Here is a 25,168-nt window from a genome sequence, read left to right as displayed (position 1 = left end):
TTTTTCTAAAATCTGACTTTGTTTAGGATCATGGTTCAATACTAAATAAATAAAAAGTGAACATTAATAAAGTCCTTTTAATAATTTTATTCCATATAGATGTTGCACCGGGTGCTGTTCTTCTATATGCATGAAAAGAAGGGGGTGGGATTTGTTTTTAATTCATCCTTGTCCCAAAGAAGGATAACAGTATTAGAAAAACCAAACCCCAAGGTGAGTTGTTTAACATATAAATAAGCCCAGTCTTAGCCAGAATCACTTGGATTAGATGTCACTGTATTTGCTCTAGCTCGAATTTCTCTTTTATTTTCTAAATAGGACGGAATAAGAATATGAAATTGAGTGGGCGACCATATCGGCACATCGGAGTCCTTGGAACATCTAAACTATATGTGATTAGGAACCAAATCTTTACTTTCACACCCCAGGTGAGAAGAGCAGGCCAGTAACAAAGCAACAAGCATCTGTTTATTAAGCTGTCTTTTCCGTCTGGAGAGGTACTTTGCATGTGGCAGAATGTGCATGCATGTATTCAAACAGAGACATAAGATGACACCCAGTACCTAATACAATTCTTTACTCGTGGTAGGTGCTCAATAAATGCGGCTTGAATCGAATTGAGCGTGCCATCACTTCCAGTATGAAATTCATACCACTTTACAAATTCGCTAGTGACATGCCACTTGACTCGCAGCCCTTGTGCCCTAATTGCAATAGTCCTTAACCCTTGCTTAGGCTGTTAGCAGGTCCTCTGTCAGCAGAATCCCACATGGGAAGTCTGATTTTTTAGGTCCCAACCCCCTTGACAGGATCCTGAATATACTGATTATGGAACCTTTCTTCAGAGTTTTTGTTTCCAAAGGAAACTAGTCCTGTGGAATGCAAACGAAGTGTTTTTCATCCATTTGGGCAGCTAGAAAGGCCAACTGAGGGATCACTTTGTCAACATGGGACATAGCCGCCCAGCTATCTGGGGACATAGTTGGACTGTAGGGTCATGGGTCAGTAGCCTCAAGTTGCTCTTTTTCACCCAGCCTGTGCTGCTTGCTTAAATCTTGTGAGTTATTTCCCTTCGTAACAAATTTTAGACCAGAACTGAGCGTGCACTGGTCCAGAGGCCAGGACGACAGTGATTTTCATCAACATCAGGCAACAGTGCCTTTAGTTCACATTAACCAGGCCATGAATCAGGTAAACACAGTCTCCATGTCTCACCTGCTCTCGGTGGCCCCACTAGGAAAACATCACCGAGCCCAGCAGCCCTGGACAGTGTAGGAATTAAGGAGTTATTGATTTACTTTCAGGGACAGCGGTATTGGGGCAGGTCCTTAAATCCCCATCCAAGGAGCTGTAAATAGATCTCGTTGTGCAACTTTCCCTTCTGCGCTAGCACTAACGTAGCTCTGGCTCCTGGGCAGGCGACAGATCGATTTGTCTGATCGCGAGGAGAGCCCCATTATGGGGGCGGATTACAGCCAGGGTTGAGCCTCTTCTCTGGAAACAAAATGCAAGGATTAGTGCTGCCGTGAATGACAGCTGGGGTTATGTCGAGGGAAGTGAAGGACAGCCTCGAACCTGGCGTCTTCTGACTTGCAGTTCACTGACCAGCATCACTTCTACCTGGCCCTGGACAATGAGATGATCGTGGAGATGCTGAGGATCGAGCTAGCCTACCTGTGCACCTGCTGGCGGATGACGGGCAGACCCACGCTCACCTTCCCCATCACCCATACCATGCTCAGTAACTCCATGAACTTGATCTGCTTGACTCATGTCCCACTGGTGGTTTGGACCCTTTTCAAAATGTGTAAAATGCATCCCATGGACAGAGCTAAGTACTGAAGGGGGTTCTTAGCAGTTAGATTTCTTAGGTCGGGAATCTTCTGTGCCATACATATTTTAATTAGATTTTGTTGATGAAAACGTTTCAGTGCATAATGAAACAAAGTATTCCCAGATTAAGTAAACTAATTGATCTTTTTTTTTTTTTTAAGCAAACGATGGCTCAGATATTCATTCTGCTGTTCTTTCTACAATTCGAAAACTAGAGGATGGATATTTTGGAGGAGCTAGGTAATTTGTGATTTTTTTTAAAAAGCAAAAGTAACGTTGACCTTTCTTAAAGTCTTTTGCTGCCCTTCTTCCATTTTTCGTATCACTTGCCGAACATAGAAGCGTGGAGCTTTAGAATAAAAAGGGAGTTAAAACATCTAATCCAGTCACCCATGTGAAACTGGAATCATCTCTAAGCATCAGTTGGTGGGTGTTTGTGAAGCTTTTATGGACGCCAGGAGGCCTGGGGCATAGAGACATGAACATATCAAGTCTCTCCGAAGTGGCATTCTCGGAATGCATGTATGGGATGCTGTGTCTGTTTCTACTCAAAGGCTAGGAAACACCCAGGGCCTAGGATCTGGCCGGTGCCCAATAATCAAATCACTACTGGAATTGACTTGAGTGTGCTAACGCCGTAAGAATAATTCACAGAACTTTACAAATTCCTTCGTGGCCCTCAGAGCCAGAGCACCTGAATGGGCCTCCCTAGACCACTGTCCCCTCATCCTCCGTGGAACAACGCCCATTCCAGTTTGCAGGCCCACAGTCCAACCGGTGCTCCCAGCTATTACAGTGAAGCACCTTGAGGGATAGGGGGCTCACCTCCCATGGAAACCCCTTTTGTTTTTGTACCCCATGACTGTCACAAGGCAGAGGATTTCTCAGTAGCATCTATGCCCTGATCTCTGTGAATCTCCTGGAATATGCCAGAAGGGCCCCAGGATAACCTCACCACGCAGCTGGCCCGAGTAATGTGTGGCCTTTGCCGAGCTTGGGGAGACTGCCGTTTGGGTCCTGATGGAGTGCCAGTTGCTAAAAGTGTTTGGGAGTTGAAGTCAGCCCTTCTTGTCACATCCTCCCACACCAGGGACCCTGCTGCCACAGTAACTTTTTTAAATTATAAAATACACATAAAAATTGCCATCTTAACCATTTTCAAGTGTACAGTTCAGTTGCGTTAAGTATATTCACGTAGTTTGCAACCAATCTCTAGAACTCTTTTCATCTTGTAAAACTGAAACTCCCCCCACCCCTGCCCCTGGCAACTACAGTCTGCTTTTTGTCTCCAGGTGTCTCGTCTCAGTGGACTTATCCAGTATTTGTTTTTTTTTGTGTGACTGGCTTATTTCACTTAGGCTGATGTCCTCAGGGTTGAGTCACTGGATTTCTAAGCACTGGGTTTGGCACCTCTGCTCACCAAGCTCGCTGCGGGTTTTGTTGTAGACTCGAAGTGGCCCTCGCTCCAAGCTTCTCCTGGCCTCTCTCATGAGTGTCAGCGAGGCCATCCCCAGCATTCTGCTATCTAGCTCCCAGGGCTGGCGCCATAACTGCAGTTGGCATCTGCTTTCGTACATTTCATATCCAGCTTGGATAAGTTACCACCTGGCATATGGTGTCATAACCGAGAGACCATACTATATGCCCATAACTAACTGTTTTCCAAAATGAATTCTTTAACTGAAATCTAATCATTGTCAAAAGGATACCATGTGCAGTTAGTTGAGCACTTGCAGTGTGTTCTTTGTGGCTTTGCACCTGTTGTCTCATGTTGTCTTCACTTTGTCGTGCAGGCTGTATTCCTATTTTATGGGCAAGGATCTGTAGGCTCAGAGAGCCAGGGGCACAAGATGAGTAGGTGCAGAAGCTCTGTGTGAATCCAGAAACGGGGCTGTAACCACCATACCGAGCTGGATGAGGGCTTACAGGAATCAGGAGGGCTTCCTGGTTACGGAGTATGGCAAACAATTCAGAGAACCATGGAAAGAAACAGGAATGCCTAGGCTCCATCAGCTACCCTTCCTACTTAGTTCTTCATAATTAAAGTTGAATGTCATTTTGTCTGTTTTTTAGGTCTGAGGGTATTTAAAAAACTGAACTCGCTCTACATGCCAGACTCTACCCTCTGCACCCACCTGGGGTCGCTTGCTATCAGAGGGTTTAGCCTTTCCACCTTTGACCTGATTCCTTTCAACTTCATCAGAGAGGAACTGGTCCCTGGCTCCACCTCATCTCCTACTGTTTCCAACCGCAGGGCAAAACAATCCTTAGAACTGACCCCAGGGCTCTAGGGGGAAAGTTTTTACTTGATTTAAGGGAAGGCTTTTCTTTCCCTCAGGCAATGTTTCTTGACATAGTGTCCTTGCCCGTGGAAGCTCAGGCACCTGTGAATTCATTTGAGCTGCATGCTTCTGTTTACTCTCCTCAAACTAAGCCATTTAAACAAGTCATAATCTGATGCTGGTAGCTCTGAGGCATCCTACACTTTTCTGCCTCCAGATCTAACACTTTAAGAAGCACATAGTGCCCGCTTTCTTTCTGTACAGTGGACATCCCACTTGCCCCCCGAACCTGGGGGTGAATCAGGTTCAGGGAGCAAGAACTCGGAGGCTGCTGCCTTTGTAGCAGAACCCCCTACTGCCAAACCCAGCTCCCAGTTTTCGGTGGAACTTTTCCCAGCCTGATAATAGGGCCCCTCTGGGCCACTGTCTCTATCCGGGGATGGCCCGGCCATCACATTCTTTCTAGAGAGAACTTTGGCTCTGAGACGTGCCTCTCCCAACATTTCCCCCCACCCTCCCCCGGGCCTTGTGTGGCTGAGTGATAGGGACTCATAAAAGGTAGCACGAGGGCACCCAAAGAATCGTTGCTTGTGGTTTTGTCCTGGTCCAGTTGTTTTAGGGCGAAAAATACCCGAGGGTTGGTTCTGGTTAAAAGTGGTTCGCTCAATATGTTTTGTAAAACTTTGGTTGGTTCAATAAAATAGATTGCTGTTTGTGTTGGGTTTGGGGATAAGAAATCAGCATGATGCATTTTGGCTTTTAATATGCTGTGTGCTTCCACTTCATACTTGCTATTGAATTTTCATTTTAATTTCTTGGCTGACTACTTGTATGGGGCAATCTGCAGAGTGACGTGCTTACTGATTCTGGCAGAAGTGCCACCTGGTTATTGAAAAGTCTCTCGATGATTCATAGTGGAAGTTTGTCCACATCCACCTATATCTCTAACATAGTGTTTCCTTGGCAGAGTAAAATTAGGGAGTCTTTCGGAATTTCTCACCACCTCTTTCTACACGTATCTGACCTTCCTGGATCCAGACTGTGATGAGAAGTTGTTTGAGGATACCAGTGAAGGGAGCTTCAGCCCTGATAGTGATTCAGATTTGGGAGGATTTTTCGAAGATGCCTATAATCAAGGTACGGCTTGGAATGCCTTTGCAGGTGGTCCCTGAATTTATTTAAACCTTGGCATTGTGATAAAATTGCCCTAAAACTCAAGCACAGAAAAGGATTTGTAATTAACATGACAAAAGAGTCTTTGGAAACTTTCACGTATTAAAATGAATAAAATGCCACTTTAATAAACCTAAACTGTGAAAGTGGGGTTTTTTAAACCTAGAGGGACAAAGAGTTTCAGGAATGTGGACTTTTCACAAAATATAAAGAAAGAAACACGCTGCTTGAATTTTCAAAGAAATGGTAGAATGATTTGGTTTGACTGGATATAAGTGATGAAGTCCTTTGTGTATAACATTTCTCAAACTGAGGAAGGTTTTGGGTTGAAGTGACCTGTTTTTCACTTTTAGATAGTACTTGGGATTGCGGCTGGGGATTCCATAATGCTTAGCTCACTCATGACAAATTAAAACCAAAAGATCAGATGTTGGCTGCTGGCCCCTCTCATTGTCTACATATTCAGCTCATCTTGGGATGATGTGATGTAAACACTATTTGGACCTGTATTTTCTTTTTCTAGGATGAAGTTTTTCCAAACAATAACTTTATGAATACATGCATTATCTATGTAAATCTCTTTACTTTCCAGGGGTAGAGTGGAGGTCAAATATCTATATCAAAATGTTGTCTTTCACTAAATCTACTCAGCACTTCATGCTACACGTAATCACTATTATGCATTTAGGTTATTTCTGCAGCTTGTTTTCATTGGCTCTTTTTCTTACCTGTGTAATTATAGAAAGCCAGGATGAACTTGACCAGTATATCAACCACCTCCTGCAAAGCACATCCTCGAAGTGCTATCTGCCACCTCTTTGTAAGAAGACAGAGGACAGCCATGTTTTCAGTGCCATCTACTCCACTCAGGATATACTTTCCGTGATGGCAAAAGCAAAGGGTTTGGAAATTCCATGTACATTATTAACTCTTTTCTGCCTGTTAAGATAACTTCTTTTATCAAAGTAAAGCATGAGCATAATGTAAAAGTCCAAGAATCCTAAACGACAACAAAATGCAGCTGTTTCCTGCCTCACCTCTCCCCTCCTCACTGCTCCCAGTCCTTCTACTTAGAGGCAATCACGTTCAACTCTTAGTTGTTTCTCCTGGTATTTACATATTTCTAAATAATGTGTCTGTAGTGCTGTCTTTGATGCATCGATTTTATTCAGTATCTGTTGACTTTTTCTTGTGCAGGTGAGGAATTCAGCTGTGTTAAATCACCACTCCTCTGCTTCACTTCCCCTAACCTATCCATGCAGTTGTATTAAGGTTTAGTTAACTCAGTATTCACTATTTCTGTCATTGTATGTATGCAAATATTATTCCCAACTCAGTATAATAATATACTACATTATCATTTTTCCTTTTCGTTTTTTCTAAAGTTAACAGTTGCCCTATCTTTTAGTTTGCTTCGCTTCCTTTCTACACCTTCCAATGGCCTCGCAATACAAATTTCCACAAGGTGAATCGTATGTATGAATCTCACGGTTCCACTGCTTTTCGTAGCGTCCAGAAGTTTCCTCCCATCTGGCTGATTGCACTCTAAGCCTCTTGCATACCTGGCATCCTGGGTCTTGTCTTTACTATAATCCTTGGAATCTCCTTTGCTTGTCTCTTCAGTTGGGTTCCCTGTTTCTTGATTCTGGCATGTTCCCCTTTCTCAATTTATTCCTTTGGTGGAATACATTCTAGAACAGTTTCAGTAGGTTTTAAGAAATGGTGCAATGGAAGAGGGCACAGTAATGACAGCCCTTAACTTGCTTGTTTCTGGAGTTCACTGCCCCTTTTGGCCTGGTCACCCTCCACGTCCAGGATGTAGATTTTATCCTGGAATGTTCCTTCATCATCATCTGGGAGACTTCCTTGTCTCCTTTGTTAGCTCTCCTGTTTTCTGTATCTCAACTTTTCCTCTTTCTTAGCTTACTATCTTATTTTGGTGGAGGACATCCAGTAGTTTCCTAGGAAACAGTTCATGGTGGGTAAAATTGTCGGGACCTTTCAAGTCTGAAAATATCTACAAATTCTCCATTTGAGAGTTAGGCTGGGTATAGCATTCTAGATTGAAAATAAATTTTCCTTAAGAATTTTGAAAGCATCTCTTCATTGTCTTCTAGCTATCAGTGTTGCTACTGAGAAATCTGAACCCATCCTGATATTTTTTTTTTTGGTACACGGGCCTCTCACTGTTGTGGCCTCTCCCGTTGCGGAGCACAGGCTCCAGACGCGCAGGCTCAGCGGCCGTGGCTCACAGGCCCAGCCACTCCGCGGCATGTGGGATCTTCCCGGACCGGGGCACGAACCCGTGTCCCCTGCGTCGGCAGGCGGACTCTCAACCACTGCGCCACCAGGGAAGCCCCATTCTGATTTTTGATCCTTGAAATATAAACTGTTATTCTCTTTCCAAGTTTGTAGGATTTTCTCTCAGGTTCTGAAATTTCAATGATGTGCTTTGTTCCGGGTGTGTTTTCATCCACTGTGTTGGCTACTCAGTGGGCCTTCTCTATCTGGAAATTTATATTTTTTAGTCCTGTAAAGTTTTTCTGAAAAATTCCTTGACTCATTTCCTTCCCTACATTTTCTCTGTCCTCTCTTTCTGGTACTTTATGATTCCAGTGTTGACCTCCTGAAGAAGTCTTTATCGTTTCTCTCCCGTCTTCCATTTCTCTGTCTTTTGATCTGTTCTGAGGGCAATTGCTTCAACTTTTTGTTCCACCTGCTCAGTTGAGTTTTTCCACTTTTGCTGTCATGTTTTAAATCTTTGTTCTCTGAATTGTATCTGTTCTTGTTTCATGAATGCAATATAATTCTTATTACTCTAAGAATTAATGGCAGGGCTTTTTGTTTTTGTTTTTACATTTTCTTCTCCCTAAATGGTTTCCATTTCCCCCAAGTCAATTTTTCCTGTTTGTATTGGTTTCTATCTCCCAGAGTAGCGTCTTTCCTCCAGTGCTGGGTGTTCCTTGGTTAACTGCTCACGCATATAAGAATCTCCAAGCCTGTACCTGTAAATGGGGCCTGTTGGGTTTATGGGTGAAGGCGGGGCAGATTTCCCAGAGATGTTCTGCAATCTCCTTTGCAATCTCCTTTCTAACCTGTAAGGGTCTGATTGCCTCGAGCTATACAGTCATTTATTCCCCCAAGGAATGTACCCACACCTTCAGACATGTGGGTCAGCATCCCCTCCAGAGACACACATACCACCCCTTTTTTACCCTCTTCAGAGAGACCTTCTAGCCTTCTATCAGGGTGAGCAAGGCAGTTGCCAAGCTGTGTGGAGTTGCACAAGGCATCTAGGGAGCTCACTGCCTCTCACACACCTTCTTCTCCATCTTCCTTCTTATGGTTACCCTCCCTGGACCCCCAAGTTCTAGAGGTCCATGGTGCAGCAAGCTCCTTAGACTTCTGAGGATTCTGTTAGAAATCTGACTGGTTCTTGGTTTTCCCCACTGCAGTCTTGGGTTTGGTTGCCTTGTGTCCACTAAATGTTTTCATCCTTCAGCTTTCCCACTTCCAAAATGTTACTATTGTCTTCTCTCCTGCTTCCCTATTCTTTAGGATTTGCCTTTTTAAAAATTATTATTTTTTGTACTGTTAGTGGGGGTTTAAGAGAAAGTAAAACTTATGTTTAATCCACTAGTGTTACCTGAAGGTCTATAAGTGCCTTTTATTTATTTATTTTAAAATTTATTTATTTTTAATTTTTGGCTGTGTTGGGTCTTTGTTGCTGCGTACGTGCTTTCTCTAGTTGCGGCAAGCAGGGGCTACTCTTCATTGCGGTGCGTGGGCTTCTCACTGTGGTGGCTTCTCTTGTTGCAGAGCATGGGCTCTAGGCACGTGGGCTTCAGTAGTTGCAGCACGCAGGCTCAGTAGTTGTGGCTCGTGGGCCGTAGAGCGCAGGCTCAGTAGTTGTGGCACACGGGCTTAGCTGCTCCGTGGCATGTGGGATCCTCCCAGACCAGGGCTTGAACCCATGTCCCCTGCATTGGCAGGTGGATTCTTAACCACTGTACCACCAGGGAAGCCCTATAAATGCCTTTTAAATATACCTCATCTTTACCTGGAAAGCTTCCTATTTTCCCAAGGTGATATGACATACCCTGGCAGACAGAGATGGCTTAATGAATAAATACTGATAACATCTAAAGGTGGTTAAAAGGGGAATTCCCTGATGGTCCAGTGGTTAGGACTCGGTGCTTTCACTGCTGGGGCCCAGGTTCAGTCCCTGGTCAGGGAACTAATAAGATCCTGCAAGCTGCACAGTGCAGCCCCCAAAATTAATTAATTAATTAGGTGGTTAAAAAAACAGAAGCACTAACACCCAGCAGTGGCAAAGTGAAACACACAGTGGACAGGAAGCTGGTACACCTCAATTATGAGAAGGCCAGTGACCTTGGACAAATGACAGGGTCATTGGACAAACCTTGGACAAACCCTCTCTGGTTCTCAGTTTCCACATCTGAAAGAAAAAGAAGTTGGACTCAATCATTTCTAAGGCTCCTTCCAGTCCTAGATGCTATGTAGTTTTCCCTGAATTCTAAGAGAGAAAAGTGGAATTCAGCTCCTTAAAGCAAGATCTGTGTGTGTCCTGCTCATTTCTTATTTCCAGAGTTAGCACATGATGTGGCCACATGAAAAATTCTTTTTGAAATCAGTGAAACTAAGTAAGTAATCATTTCTTACTTGGTTTGTACTGAATAGGGAGTAGCCACCGTACCTCTTAAAAGAAGTATTTTATCCTTCCTCCTGCTCCGAAGAGCTTTCTCTTTATTCGTTTGTTTTCTAGTTGTTCCCATGGCTTTGCCAACTAAAGTTCTAAGTGCCCACCGTAAATCGCTGAATCTTGTTGATTCTCCTCAGCCACTCCTAAAAAAGGTAAAGTATTTAGAATCACTTTTTCAAAAAGTGTAATGTTCTTTGGTGCTGGTGTAGCCCCAAGAACTCTTTTAAATGGTTGAACTCAAAAGAGCACATTTCTTGGTATCCAGAACTTTCAGGATTAGAAGTTCTGGGTTTTGATGCGCACCCACTCACTTAGTTGTCTGGCTTCTGGTTTGTGTCAGTATGCACACTGAATTTGATGCAAACCTTTATATTTTGCGTGTAGGAGATGGCTACTGACATTCTGCCACTCATCAGAATCTGTGTCACGTTAGAGGAAATGAGCTAGCTCGCTACCAGCCCCGTCCTAGCTGTGCCAGCCAGCCAAAGCCGGGCTACTTGTGGAGCAGGGCACAAAACCAGAAAAAGATTCCTCTGGAGAATAAAATCCCAGGGTGTTCCCCACTAGTTCCCATAATTTGTTATTTTATCCAAAGCTCCCTTTGATTTTATCAGAAAGATTCAGCGTCTGTTGGAGACTGTTTTAAACCTAACCACAATTTTAGGTTGTTTAAAACTCACATAGTTTTTGTGTGTGTTTTGCCTTCAAAACACATTTTATTGAAGTTTAACATATATAGAGAAAAGTATATAAAATATAAGTATAGAGCTCAATGAATTATCACTGAGCCAATAGACCCGTGTACGTAACAAGCGCCCTTTGTGTCCCTCTCGGTCGCTTCCTCCCCCTCCACTCGAAAGGTAACTGCTAGCATGAATTCTAACACCAGGGGTTGGTTTTGCCTGTTTTTGACCTTTACATAAATAAAATTTACACATATTTTAACCTGTTCAGTTCAGTCTCCTGCAAACATCCACTAACACAGTGACTCACCGATCAGAAATATAAACAAAAAGCCCCAAAAGATACAATGAAAACCTGAAGCATAGCACAGCAGCAGAGTTCCAAGACCAGGTTGGTGTGTCACTTCCTGATCTTCTGGAAGTTGGCATGCTCAGCCCCCCTCCCCTGCTTTTTGGCTTTTGTATGGACAGGCCCCTGAAGATGACTTCCAGTTTCCCAGAGATGACCACGGCAACATAGACTGTGAGAAGCTGGCTGAGCAGCTGAAAGACTGTTCGAACCTACAGGACCAAGCGGACATTCTGTACATTCTGTATGTAATAAAGTAAGTCGGTGGTCTTCACTAGGTTGAGCTTTCTCTCTTCTCCTTGCTCTTTGTCCTAGGCTTCTTGGCCTTCCAGCAAGCCACATCATGGTCATAGTCACCCAAGCTACCCAGACTCACCGTGAACAGACTCCCATCCCCTTCTCTACCTACTAGTGTTGCCCTCCCAAGATGAGAAGGCTGGGTGAGGCCAGGATCTCACCATTTCCTGCTGTTAGGCTTCTGTTTCAAATAGACAGAAGACGACGCAGCCCTCTCGGTGAGACTCAAAGGCACTGGGAAGCCCCCAAGCACTTGGCAGAATGCGTGGTGATTCATTCCCCTCCCTGCCAAGTGAGCTCTATTGCAAGAGAATCTGGCCTTGAAACGTTCTGGGCCATACTTCTGGGGTTTTCCATGTCTTGACAGGGGTCCCAGCTGGGACACAAATCTCTCTGGACAGCACGGGGTCACTGTTCACAACCTCCTCAGTGAGCTATATGGAAAAGCCGGCTTGAACCAGGAGTGGGGTCTGATCCGCTACATCTCTGGCCTACTCAAGAAGAAAGTGGAAGTCCTGGCTGAGGTCAGAACAACCATGCACGTGAAGGGTGTCTGTTTGTCTTCTCTAGCCCGGTGCTGTCTTCCTATTATGAAAGCTGGAGGCAAGCACCTCCATTTGTAAAGGAAACGCGTTGTTTAATATACAGAGGGAGCTGGTCCTTCTGTCCTGACCTCCCACTGCTCTTGGAAGACAGGCAGAGGAAATGAAATTCAAGTTGATTAGTTTTGTTACTCCTTAGCTGCAGAAAAGGGTTTACCAAGAAATGAAATGAAAACGCTCTGTGGCCCGGCACCCTCTTAAACAGAGCTCTCTTATTTCTGCACATCTGCCATACAATCATCATCAGTATTTTAACCCCAAGGCCCTGCAAATTCCAGAACTGCTTTCTATGACATTCACGTTCTTCTTTTTCCCATTCATTCATTCATTTATTTATTTTATGGCTGCATTGGGTCTTCATTGCTGCACATGGGCTCTCTCCAGTTGCGGCGAGCGGGGGCTACTCTTCATTGTGGTGCGCGGGCTTCTCATTGCGGTGGCTTCTCTTGTTGCGGAGCATGGGCTCTAGGCACTCAGGCTTCAGTAGTTACAGCGCGTGGGCTCAGTAGTTGTGGCTCGCGGGCTCTAGAGCGCAGGCTCTGTAGTTGTGCCGCACGGGCTTAGTTGCTCCGTGGCATGTGGGATCTTCCCGGCCCAGGGCTCGAACCCGTGTCCCCTGCATTGGCAGGCGGATTCTTAACCGCTGTGCCACTAGGGAAGTCCCCAAGTTCACTGTTTTAGTAAGGTGATGGTATTTATTATATGTGAATAATGGGGAAACTGGCAACTTAGGACTATAATATGGTCATTAACTCTTAACATCAGTATTTTAGGACTCACAGCAACTCATCCTCCTTATGGAATATCAGGGAATCCAGTGTGTTTGCTACAGGGGGTGAGCATAAAATACCCACTAATAGGCCCTGCAGAGCCAGGCCTGGGGCCACATTTTGGGGACAAAAAGATCACGGGGACCCAACTCTGGCTGGGTTGCTCAGTCTGGGGTCTGTGTATGAATTTTCAAATAAATAGCAGCATGGGTCATAAAGTTTGTAAAGGTAAATTTATGATCTTATTGGCAGTGATCCTTCCCCACCGGCTTTTGCTAATCTTTCTCCCCCTCACCCTTTTCTTAAATGTGTAGGCCTGCACGGACCTGCTGTCGCACCAGAAGCAGCTCACGGTGGGCCTGCCGCCAGAACCCCGGGAGAAGACCATCTCTGCGTAAGTTTTCAACCTGGGGCCTCAGGTTTGGGGGTGGTACCTGGGGGGAAAACATCAGTGCTGTCCACCATTCAGGAAGAGAGTCTTTTTATAGACACTGTCACTCGAGCACTTCCAGCAGGAAAATGAGGATATTCCATAGAGGACTAGGAGGCATCTTTTGTGGTGTTTGTGTCCTGACGCTCCTTCCTAGGCCTCTTCCCCCCGAGGAGCTCACAGAACTCATCTACGAAGCCAGCGGGCAGGACATCAGCATCGCCGTGCTCACACAGGTCAGCTGGCCACGGAGGGGCAGGGCTGTCTCGGGGCAGCAGGGGCTTCTCCGCCACCAGCCAGTCTCTGAAGCCCTGTCTCCACGTCTGTCTGTGTCAGGAGATTGTGGTTTACCTGGCGATGTATGTCAGGGCACAGCCCAGCCTCTTCGTGGAGATGCTCAGACTCCGGATTGGACTCATCATTCAGGTGATGGCCACGGAGCTGGCGCGGAGCCTGAACTGTTCAGGTGCGATTCTCACACGCGGCTCCCACAGCTCCCACAGCTCCTGCACCCACCCGCCCCGGGGAGCCCTGCCCAAGTATTCTGGAACCAGGGCTTCTGAGCCTTTGGGTGGGCTCACGGCTTCACCAGATTCTCTCGTTTAGATGTAACTTCCGCCAAACTATCCAGCACAGGGTGTTGAATTTCATAGGTTAGGGCAAATGAGGCACTAGAATCTTCTGCTCTGCCCCTGACATCCGCGTTCCTCACTGTTCCTCCTTGTGGTAAGATGTCCCCCGCATTTCATAAGACCTCTGCTGGGAGAAATCCTACCCATTTAAATATGTAAATCAACCGCAAGATGCATTCCAACATTGGGGGTTATTACAGTGTGAAAAACTATGCGTCTGAGTTAAGAAAATATACAACTTAAATAGCAGCATTTAGAATCACCAAGGATCAGTACCTTTCAGTCCTGAAGCACTAGAGAGGTAATCCTGAGCAGGGAGACCTCCCACAGTACCCTTTGTCTCCACCACCACCCCACGCCCACGCCACTCTACCTTCCCCTGCCACCAGGCCTGTGTCGGGACACTTACACGATGTTTGTTTTTAGGAGAAGAAGCTTCTGAAAGTTTGATGAACCTCAGCCCTTTTGATATGAAAAATCTCCTACACCATATTTTAAGTGGAAAAGAGTTTGGTGTTGAAAGAAGCGGTAAGTAAATGCCCATCTTACTGAGGGGAGGGGGTCAGAGAGGGCTTGACTGACGTGTCCAGCGTGGCCTGGAACTGCTTCATTTCTATACAGATCAACGTCAGTAATCGCGATTCGGGACATAATGTTTGGGTAGAAGGTTCCTACTTCATTGAGATGGACAGAGTTCTAGGTTTAAGGTTGTGACTTGTAGGGCTTTGTGACCCCTCGTCGGCTGGCTGGGAGAGCTGCGGTCCCATGTGGGCGTGGTGCACACCCTGGCCTGCGGCCTCCCTCCTTCTGCAGTTGGTCCAGGCACTGTCACTTGTGCACAGGGGTTAGGAGCAGGTGAGGTGACTAAGGTGTCAGCATGCAAGGGGCTGTCTTTTCCCAGCACCTGAGGGCCCCACCTTTAGTGTGGGTTGGTTTTCAGTTAGACCCCCATCACCCTTCATGGGCCCGGATAAAAGCCCTCTGCAGCCTCACAGCACCTTCTTGCTGAGTGAGTTTGCCTCGTCCCCTTCTTGCTCTCTCTCACTTTTTATCTGTACTGGAACCCTGTTTGCAGTGCTAGGAAATATAATCGCCCAAGTCCTGGTGGAATTCTGTTCTCAAATGCTCCCTAATTATAATTGAAGCAATTATCATTTACCCTCCTCATAATAAGGTGAAATGATTTGCAGACACATTTGTGAATTTATTTCATCAAGCCAAAGGAATGCAGTGTGGGCTGTCATTCTTTTTATTTAATAAGGACATTGGGTACTTCGGACCTTTTCTTTAGAGTGGGCACCAGCAGGCAAACGAAACCGGCATCGTGCGATCAGGTGTGTTTTGGTGGGTTTTCTCCTTTCCTGAGGAATGGTCAAGATCCTTTTCCAAAAGTAATTTTCAGTTCTTTCAGATGCACAGTCCTTGAAATGTAAATATATAAGATTAATATTTAATGTGTTCTGCTCATCAAAATAATATATGTGGTTTGATACAGATAATTACTAAAAATTGTTATTAAACAGAGTAATGTCACTTGAAACCATAAATATGTCTGATTGCAAGCAAGGCCAGAAGAGGTCCTGTCTTTTTGCGTACAGCATCATTTGTTAATTGTCCTTTGTAATTGTTCAATTTTTATAAATCAGGAAACTCAGATAGTCTTAGAATTTTTATTACATTCTGAGATGTCGGAGATGAGTATTTTCAGCTAATGCCCACTCTATACAGGCCCCACTGTAGCTTCCCAGACCCCTTTGGGTTCCGTTTTCCACTCTCCCGGTGTCCCTTCTCCCTCTCTGGCTAATCGTCGTGTCTCCTTTGTGGGTCCTCCCTCTGTGCTGTCCTTTGGCTCCTTATTTGTCTCTACTCCTCTGGGCAGTGCCCTACTCCCATGGCTTCGGGGGTGGGGTGGGTGGGAAGGGAGGGCACGCAGAGGATGCTGCCCGAGGAAATGACCTGAGAGTCGGGCCTGCAGAAGGAGAGGATGCACCTGGCAGAGGGGAGCAGGCAGGCCAGGAGGGAGCCGCCTGTGCAATGCCCAGTGCTGACTGGCTGGCCTGGAGGGGACAGCTAAGAGGGGTGGGTGGGTTCAAGTCGGTAGGGCTTTGTGTGCCCCTGCTGAGGCTTTAACCTGAAGACAGGGCTTTTAACCTGAAGAAGGATTCCAGGTGGACAGTGACATGGTCACACGTGCCTTTAAGAATGATCGTTGTGAGCACACCGCGGAGAACCGGTTAGTGGGGGCAGGGCGGGCAGCAGAGTGGAGCCAGGTGACGGATCCTCCCTGCCCCTTCTGTGTGTCTTCGCCACCTCCAGCCTTTGGTCGGCTTGTTCTCCCAGGACTTCCCTCTCCGGCCCCAAGGCTGGACCTTAATTTAGGTGGTCTCAGTTTTCTGCAAGGAAGGGGGTGCATTTGGAGAAGTAAACAAATCACTGAAGGGTTTCCTGGCCACTCAGTGTTTTCTGCATGCTGCTTAAGTGATGTTCACTCTGTCACCCATCCACTCAAACACATATTGAGCCTGTGCTGTGTAGCAGGCGCTGCCCCAGGTGCTGGAAACAGAGCGCTGGCCAGGGCAGACACGGCCGCCTCTAATGGAGTGCATGGTCGAGCGGGAGAGAGAGACGCGGATAAAAATAAGCACATGCGGGCTTCCCTGGTGGCGCAGTGGTTAAGAATCCACCTGCCAATGCAGGGGACATGGGTTCAATCCCTTGTCCACGAAGATGGCACATGCCACGGAGCAACTAGCCCGTGTGCCACAACTACTGAGCCTGCGCTCTAGACCCCGTGAGCCACAGCTTCTGAAGGCTGCGCGCCTAGAGCCCGTGCTCTGCAGCAAGAGAAGCCACTGCAATGAGAAGCCTGTGCACCGCAACGAAGAGTAGAGTAGCCCCTGCTCACCACAACCAGAGAAAAGCCCACGCGCAACAACGAAGACCCAACGCAGCCAAAAACAAAATAAATAAAATAAAATAATTAATTAAAGAACTAAGCACATGCATGTATTCCTCTCAGGGTGGACAAAATATCGTTTCTAAGAACGATGTGTGTGTTTCCCCTCCAGTGCGGCCTATCCATTCCTCCACATCCAGCCCTGCCATCTCCATCCATGAGGTGGGACATACTGGAGTCACCAAAACCGAGAGGACTGGCATCAACAGGCTGAGGAGTGAGATGAAACAGGTAAGAAGAGCTCTCGGCGCCAGGAAAGAAGTGGTCTTCCTATCTGGGCTCAACTCAGAAAGTGATAGAATCCCAAGGCATGCAGGGTACAGCCTGCTTTGTAAAGGCTGTGCCATCCCTTCTGTCCTGGAATCTGAACACACCCTGTACCCAGACATCCCAGAGCCACTCACGTGCACCCAACACATGCTCATCCTTAACGTTAAGGTGTTATGCGAGCATTCTGGAAAATACCCTTCCCCGTGTTTGCCTGTTGCCCGAGAACTAGTCATTCAAATGGATCACAGCCATTTAAAAAGTAGAGTCGCGCAAAAGGTAACTGAATCATCTCTCCATCAAATGTGTCCTTCAGGTGAAACAGAGACACCTTTATTTTCCACCATCCACAGGTGTCTCTTTTGTGCTCACCTTTATTTAATTCACAGTAAGTTCCTTCTCAACTGATCCCACAGGACTGCAAGTCAACAGCCTTTCAGTCCTAATGTGCCGGTTACTGTGGTAGGACTTGACAGTGATCTACAGTAGGAAATAGTTTCTTTCCTTCTGACCGTGACCTGCAGTGAGAGACGCACTCGGATTTTCTTCTCCATTTCAAATGATGACTCAGTAGATTGAGTCTGTGAGGCACTGAGGGTCACACCCTGCAGCTGGAGCAACACTTCCTTGGATAATCTAGAGGGTGATAGAAGTAGTAAGGCATCCTTGGTTTGAAACTGGTTTTTGTTTATTTTCTGATGTATTTTTACTTTCAGATGACTAGGCGATTTAGTGCCGATGAACAGGTGAAACATCTTTGTCTTGTTTCCTCCTTTACTGTGCTTCATGTTCTTTCTGGCTTGAATGGGGAAAGCAAGGCTGTGAGTACAGAGAGTCTGCGTGCGTGGAGAACGGTTCTGCCCATCCAACATGCTTGGGTGGAGGGGACTCTGCAGGCTGTGGGAGGCAGCCCTGGGGACAGGCAGAGCACTGGACTTGAAAGCAGGAGAAATGACCTTGCCCTGCGCCTTTAAACAAATCCATGTATCAAACTCTTGGATTTTACAGGAGGCTATGTGAAAGAGATGGTCCCGGGTTCTGCCTCGGCAGGAGTTTCTGTTCAAAAAAAGGGAAGAAATAGGGACAAATAGATTGTGGTCATTGATTATAGCAGTAGAAAGAATACTGCTACTTCCTGTCCCTAGATTGCCTGGGGGAATTTAACCCTGGAAGGAAAGAAAAATGTAAGGATACTGTTCTTTTATGTCACCCTTGTGACATACTTCCTTCGCCTCCTCCATCCAGAAGATCAGAGTCCCTTTCCTAATGATTTAATGTCTCTGTGAGAGAGCTCAGAGGAGTCACATACTGACACGCGGATTCTCTGTGTTGTCCCGGGGAAAAACGTCCATGCTGTCTCATTCGAATTTATGCTCTTTCCAAGTAAGGAACAGATTTTCCAAACATCTTCCTTTGCCCACCACTAGGTGGCACTGTCCCTCTTGTTACCTAACATCCCGATGGCCGCTGACTGTGGCTGAATATGGGTGGTTCCTTCCGTCTCCATTTAGTGCCGTCCTTACATATTATGGGGACAAAATGATCACCTTTTTTCTTTGATGGGTTTAGATTCAGTTAGCCAGTACAAGTTTCATATTTGGCCACTTACATCAAAGAAGTATATTATCCTCTTTCCAAAATTAACATAAAAGATTAGCATTTCATGGCTGGGAGTTTGGAAAATAAGTCGTGTGCTAACTTGATGAGGCACCCTCCACATCTGACTAGATATGGGAACACTCCACCCTCAGAGAAAGCATTTCCCGGGACCTCTATTGCGCGAGCCCAGAGCTCTGCCCGCTGCGCTGCAGGCCATCTGCCTGGGGGGGTGAGTGAGAACTTGTGGCCACCCGCATCCTCTGCCTCTTCCTTCCTTGGCTGTCTCTGAGGCTGTTCTGTGTTCCTTCTCTCTGCGTGCATCCTTTGGCGTCATTGCGCATGACTGAGTGGACTCTTTGTTTTGTAGCTCAGGCCCCATCCGGCAGCGCACACTCCTCCAAGTCTGTGGTAAACAGTGTGTCCCAGCCATTGTCCCCTTCGCCACCTCCTTCTCGTTTATGGTGTCTGAATCCTCTCGTTGCCCTTCTCGTGCTCCCACCACCTCCCTAACTCCCGAAGATGTGAACAGGTTTAAGTGTTTCCACTTGACTGTGATTATGAGTAGAGGCTAGAAAAAAGCCGAGAACCTGTGGAACTGAGCTCTGTTTTTCCATCTTGAGCTCTCGGCTTATGCTCCTCGGTGGGGTGTGACTGAGGAGCACTTTTCTCACCAATTCCCAGGAGCTTCTGGGACTTTCGAGGCAGTGGTTTTGTGCCTTTCCGTTGAGTCACGGGGGTGAACCGCTGCCAGCACGTGCTGATTGGCACTTTGTACGCAGAATGCCCCCCCGCTTGGCTTGAGGCCGCAGCTGAGATGGAAGGCTAGGAAGTGTTCTCATTGCAGAGGCGAGTCTGAATCCTCCTTGCAAAACTAGAGGCAGAAAACCAGCTGAGTCATTGATGAGCGTGGCTGTAATTACTTTTATTTGTATCTAATTGTTGCCGTATTTAAATGGCAGTAATGAGCCCAATGGAATAACCCAGCCTAACAGCCTTTTCAAAATAAGATCCGATGAAGTCTCAATGCGCTCCAAGAAGACTCCGGCCCTGCTGGCCTGCTTAACATTGGGTTTGCATTTTTAAACCTTTAAACTTGACGTTGCACACTGAGAAACGAAAGTGCCAGGTAGTCCAGAACAAAGATAATGTGTAAGGATGAAGGTTATCCCTTCCCCGACCCAGAGGCCAAGGGGTGAGAATCCATCCACGGGAAGAAAGCAGGTGTGAGCTTTGCCGCAGGGAGGCCGCCGCTGAGGGCACCGCTTTCAGGCCTGGTCTCAGGCCCCACCGGGAGCCTCTCAGAGCTGCCTCCGCAGTCGTGGGCGGGCCTGCGGCTCCCGAGGCAGAAGCAAAACTGCTGGGCCCTCGTGGAGGCCGGAATAAATCCAGCCTCGGGGAGGAGGTGGGAAGGAGGTGATACCCCTCCTGCCTCAGCAAAGGCTCCCGGCTCGGAGGTGGTCATCGCCCCAAATTAGGATAAAGCGCCGTGCTGAGAACAGGCAAAGTAGAAAGCGATTGAAAAGGAAGGTGGAAATACCATAGCCTCTGAGGCCCCGCCACAAACGTGGGTTCCAGCCTTCCCTCCTTCCAGGGCTCCAGAGCCTTGCCCTGTGCTGTGTTGTGTTCTCGTGGCAGCTGCGCTGCCAGGGGAGTGACCACCACTCTCCGCGGCACCACAGGAGGAAAGTGGTCACTGTGGCGTTGGTCTCCGTGGGCTGCGGCGCCCGAGGAGTCACCTCCTCCAGGTCCGAGGCCTCCCCAAGCCCTCCAGCAGCAGTGCCTGCCGACCCCACGGCCGGGCGTGCTCCCAGGGTTTCCCGCATCTGCACTCGGGGTGCACACCTGTGCCCCACTGCTCAGATGAGGCTGAGCGCGCTCGCGGCGAGTTAGAGACTGGAGCAGCCGATGTGGAGTCGGGATTCGCAGCCCCCCCAGAGCCCACCCCCTGACCTGCTCGGCCTCTCCGTTGGGTCAGGGGCTTCTTATGCTGTACTTCCTCTTGGGGGCTGGGAAGAGTGCACGGAAGGAGCTTAGTAAACGGACCGGGGCAGGAAGGAGTGAATCCAGCTGGTGGTGTTGACTGGTTTACAGAGCCGCCCTCTCGGTGACCAGCACTGCCATGGGGTGCCGGCTGTGAGGCTTCTGAAGGCCGCGCCTTTTCTGTCTTGCAGAGGTCCAGCACCCCATCCTCACCCACGGGCACGTCATCGTCAGACTCAGGTGGGCATCACATCGGCTGGGGGGAGCGGCAGGGCCAGTGGCTGCGCAGGAGAAGGCTGGACGGGGCCATCAACAGGGTCCCCGTGGGATTTTACCAGAAGGTGTGGCAGATCCTTCAGAAGGTGAGCTTGGCCACTGTGCTGCATCCCATAGGCACTGGTGCTGAGGCGTGCTGGCACCTACAGGTAGCAGGCGGCTGCAGAACAGGCGCATAACCCCCAACCTTAGGTAGCTCACGGCCTAGAGCAGGGTTTCTCCCCCCTCGGCACCATTGACTTTTGGGGCTGGGTAATTCTCACTTCCGGGGCTGCCCTGTGCATTGTGGGATGTTAAGCGACATCCCTGGTCTCCACCTGCTAGATGCTGGTAGCACCCCCTCCCCCAGTGTGACAACCAAAATGTCCCCGGACATTGCCGAGTATCCTCTGGGAGGCAAATTGCCACTGGTTGAGAAACACTGGCTGGAAACCCAACAAGATAGATAAGGTGGCAGCCCAGGTTGTGGGGGGCCACCTTTGACGTAATTTAGGAACGCAGAAAAGTCAGAAGGTAGGCAAGAACCAGAGAAGGCAGGGAAAGCTCTGGATGAAACGCCGTAACCCGGCTGACCCAGAACAGCCGCAGGAGCCACGCCCCTTGGTCCCTGCACCCGCCTCCTGCCTCGCTCCCACATCAGCCTCAGAGCGTCCCGGTGTCTCCCTCCATTAGAAGCTTCTGTGCAAACCAAGAACCACAGGCAGGACCGAGTTTTTCCCTAAACTATTTTTGTTAGCTCATTTCACAGTAGAAGAGGCGAGGAGAGAAGAGGCATCCCTAAGACCCCGTACTGCAGCCCCTTCCCAAAGCCACAGCCCCTTTCGGCTGCGTTATGGCCCCTGTGAGGTCCTCCTCGTGGAGCTGGGCGTGGAGAGGTCAGAGGGGTCCCTGTCCTCACAGCTGAACTCCGGTCCCCACGTGGGGGCAGGGCCCGAAGAGGCCTCTTGTCAGGAGGGAGGAGCGTTTGCTGCCCCTGCATCCTCAGCTCACCTGGGACGGAGGCGGTGCAGCTGCTGTCTCCAGGGCACAGGGAGTCAGCAGGCAGCCTGTGAGCCCAGAACTGTTCCTGGGGCCGGGCTTCCACCGGCTTCATACCAAGATGCTTTTATTATGAAAAAGCAGCATTTTGTATTGAGCCAGTGCTGGTTATTTATATACACGGGTGTGCGTGTGCGTGCATGTGCTCTAGTCTTTTGTGATTGGTGCTTATTATAGAAATCTCAAAAATAGATGCCTGCAAAGGCATAGAAGTATCACTTTGCCAGCAGGAAACATGCACATCTCCCTTTATCTGGCACCAAAGGGGGCCTCTCAGCCGCCAGGGCCGGGTTGCCAAGTGAAACTCGGAGCTCCCACAGAGGAGGACCCGGCAGCTCCCTGGGGCGTTGTTCGGGTGAGATCTGAACGATGCCTGCTGGTTCCATCGAAAAACACAGCCTGTGGGCAGTGAGAACAAGCCCTCTAAAAATAACTCCGACAGTCTGGCGTGTGCCAGTCCTCGTGCTGGCGTCCAGGGCAGAGCGACTTGAGTGTGTGTGCGCTGTTTTTAATCGCGTTCTGGAATCTGACTGAAATGTGAAATGCGTGTTCTGCCTCCAGTGTCACGGTCTGTCCATCGACGGTTATGTGCTCCCATCCTCGACGACGCGAGAGGTAGGATGGGAAAAACCCGAACGCCGTGAGTTTTCACTAAGTGCTTTATCTCTTGGACTCTGACCACTCACCCTTCTTTCAAGCTTGTTACATACAGACAGGGCATTTGTAGATCAATCTTTCTAGACACTTAACCCTCAAGTTTTGCAAAGTTTTTTTTCCCCACATCTGTTGCATCATCTTTTCTCTTTCCCCTCAGAAAGAGCATGTCTGGACTATCGACATCTTTAGATTTGTTTCTGAAAACTCTCTTAAGAGAAGAGCAAAGTTGCTCGCCATGCTTATCGGACCCACGGCAGAGAGCAGTCATCTTCCCTGGTTTCTTTCCCCCATTCATTCTTTTAAAAAATGGATCTTTTAGTTTTTACACCACCCAAGGCACCATGCTATGCGCCACAAGGAATAATGAAGAAAGAGAAATAAGAAATGGCCCTGCCCCTGGAAGTCGCAGTCCAGCGGGATAGGTGACTAATGCTAGGACAAGGCTGACTGACGCCCAGGGCAGAGCTTTCAGCTTCCTGCCCCAGAGGATTCCTGTGGGCAGAATTAGCAAAGTGGCCGGAGAGGAGGCAGCGTTTACGCTGAGCCACTGGGTGCTGTGGGCAGCGTGGGTGACAGGACTGTGTCTGTGCTCGGTTCACTCGTGACCCCCTGCTGGTCCCTTTGGCAGATGACCCCACAGGAGATCAAGTTTGCTGTCCACGTTGAGTCGGTGCTGAACCGAGTGCCGCAGCCTGAGTACCGGCAGCTGCTGGTGGAGGCCATCATGGTGCTGACGCTGCTCTCGGACACGGAGATGAACAGCATTGGGGGCATCATCCATGTGGACCAGATCGTGCACGTGGCCAACCAGCTGTTCCTGCAGGACCAGGTGGGTGTGCCCAGAGCCAAGGTGGGGACAGCGGCAGTGCAGCCGGGTTGGCTGGCATTTATCTCTGTCGAGGCTGGAGATCCTGTGACCAATAGGAAAGAATATTCTCGAACAAAGATAATGTCATCACGGATGGTGGGAAAACGTCAACCATTTGGTTTGAAAATGGCACAGTGGCCACTGGGAGATCTAAAGACCTTTGGAGATGGACAGGCCCATTTCAGCATAGGTTCTAGTGCCAGCACCAGCCTCGCGACATGTCTGGCCCCAAGTAAACCAACCACTTAGCCTGCACCAAAGTCGAGCTAGAAGAAGCCGTCCTCTCATCCTAGAATCAGTGATGTGCTGCCAACTCGGGCGGGTGGGGACACGGTGCCCAGAGTCGAGGCCATCTGTCCCCCCGTTAGGCCGGTAGCGCCAGCTCTGCTCACGTGTTGCCTCTGCCCTTTCCTGCTGCAGATGTCGATCGGTGCCACGGACACACTGGAGAAGGACCAAGACACGGGCATTTGCCACTTCTTTTACGACAGTGCTCCCAGCGGGGCTTATGGGACAATGACCTACCTAACGAAGGCAGTGGCTTCTCATCTGCAGGAATTGCTGCCCAGTTCAGGCTGCCAGATGCAGTAGGGCCTTGGCGCTCTGAGTCTGTCGCTTTCTCGTGGGAACTTTCTTGTGTTCCCCAAGATCCCCTGTGCTGTCACAAAAGCATTTCCCGTCAGAAGCACTGGCAGGGAGGAGGTGGCAGTAACACACCTGAAAGCAGTATACGTCCAAGCCGCAGAATCCTGTGCCCGCCCCCGCGGAGCGCCCTGGGATCATCTTCTTACATTCATTTTGCTGGGAAGTTTGTCACAGCATCTGGTCTCCTGGAGTCTGAGGAGGTATCGGAAATTGGTCTCCTCTTGTGAGTGCAGAGTGAAGTGAGAAGGCAGCTTAAATTGGCTTTCGCAGAGTTGCCGAACAGGTTCAGTGAGCTAGTGATACATCTTCAAGATGAAAAGATCCTTCCCACAGCTGCGGACCTTGGCAAGGGGCACATCTTAACAGGGTACAGTCTGTCTGTGGGTCAAAATGTGCAGCAAATAGAACTCATTCTGCAGAGGTTTGGTTGTCTTGTGCCTTGCTTTCCTTCTTGGCCTGTTGCTGTCTCATTGGCAGCTACCTTTGCGTGACGGTTCGCCTTCACCAAGATTTAGAAAATTGCTCCCACTTGACTTTGGCTCATGGTCTTCAAGGATTTTATCTTGGCCACCCGTGAGTTAGGGATTTCTCCTGCCTTATGAAAAAATCCCACATCATCTTCCAGAATCTAACCAAAAAGAAAAAAGGCAGAGGAGAAGCCAACCCTTCTTATACCTGGGCCAACTGTTGTTTGTTTTGGGGCTGGCATAGGCAGGGAGTCCCTCTGGAAGGCCTGTGCCCCCGCGCCCCGCATGGGGTGACGGCCGGCAGGGAGCGGCACGTCCGCCGTGTTCTGGGGGAGCCACGTGATGAGTCTGCAGCACCAGACGCCACAGAAGTAAGTGCGTGCCGTGCTCAGAAACAATGCTTCCCTCTGCGGCAGAGCCAGGCTGGGGCCTCAAGCCCTTCTCACAGCAGCACTTTTGCCTTAAGGCTCTCAGGTGGGGTGTAGCCGGAGGCCTTGATTGCAGAGGCGTGAGGACAAATCCTGATGGGGCAGGGCCTCGCCAGTCTTTCTTTGCCAAGGTCCTGATGGATGGAGTTTCTCTCCAGGTGTCTTACGGGGATGGGGGGGGTGGGCATGACACACAACAGGGAAAACCATTTC

The 25,168-nt window shown here is 48.5% G+C and overlaps 1 protein-coding gene across 4 annotated transcripts in view; it reads left to right on the top strand.

Moving 5' to 3' along the window:
• PHKA2 (phosphorylase kinase regulatory subunit alpha 2) overlaps positions 1-24,481 on the top strand; it is an 81,788-nt gene extending 57,307 nt beyond the window's left edge. Inside the window, exons 15-32 of one of the 4 annotated variants that reach the window (XR_003796345.1) lie at positions 319-428; positions 1,597-1,741; positions 1,995-2,073; positions 5,083-5,252; positions 6,031-6,204; positions 10,075-10,163; positions 11,166-11,299; positions 11,708-11,864; positions 13,027-13,106; positions 13,300-13,378; positions 13,479-13,608; positions 14,201-14,302; positions 16,843-16,961; positions 17,714-17,743; positions 20,768-20,938; positions 22,452-22,530; positions 23,176-23,376; positions 23,836-24,481. Coding sequence is in view for 3 of the 4 variants with exons in the window: in XM_029240345.1 (XP_029096178.1) it covers positions 319-428; positions 1,597-1,741; positions 1,995-2,073; positions 5,083-5,252; positions 6,031-6,204; positions 10,075-10,163; positions 11,166-11,299; positions 11,708-11,864; positions 13,027-13,106; positions 13,300-13,378; positions 13,479-13,608; positions 14,201-14,302; positions 16,843-16,961; positions 17,714-17,743; positions 20,768-20,938; positions 22,452-22,505; positions 23,176-23,376; positions 23,836-24,006 (2,195 nt within the window). In the remaining variant the exon portion in view is untranslated. The remainder of the gene's footprint in view (positions 1-318; positions 429-1,596; positions 1,742-1,994; positions 2,074-5,082; positions 5,253-6,030; positions 6,205-10,074; positions 10,164-11,165; positions 11,300-11,707; positions 11,865-13,026; positions 13,107-13,299; positions 13,379-13,478; positions 13,609-14,200; positions 14,303-16,842; positions 16,962-17,713; positions 17,744-20,767; positions 20,939-22,451; positions 22,531-23,175; positions 23,377-23,835) is intronic. The other 3 variants (XM_029240346.1, XM_029240345.1, XM_029240348.1) reach the window with 3 other exon arrangements.
• The last annotated feature ends 687 nt before the right edge of the window (positions 24,482-25,168 follow it).

Source organism: Monodon monoceros, unplaced genomic scaffold (genome assembly GCF_005190385.1).
Source record: "Monodon monoceros isolate NGI ecotype Baffin Bay Population unplaced genomic scaffold, NGI_Narwhal_1 Super_Scaffold_22, whole genome shotgun sequence".
Classification (NCBI taxonomy): Eukaryota; Metazoa; Chordata; class Mammalia; order Artiodactyla; family Monodontidae; genus Monodon; species Monodon monoceros.
The sequence above is the reverse complement of the archived record's forward strand: the minus strand, read 5'-3'. Positions and strand labels throughout refer to the sequence as shown.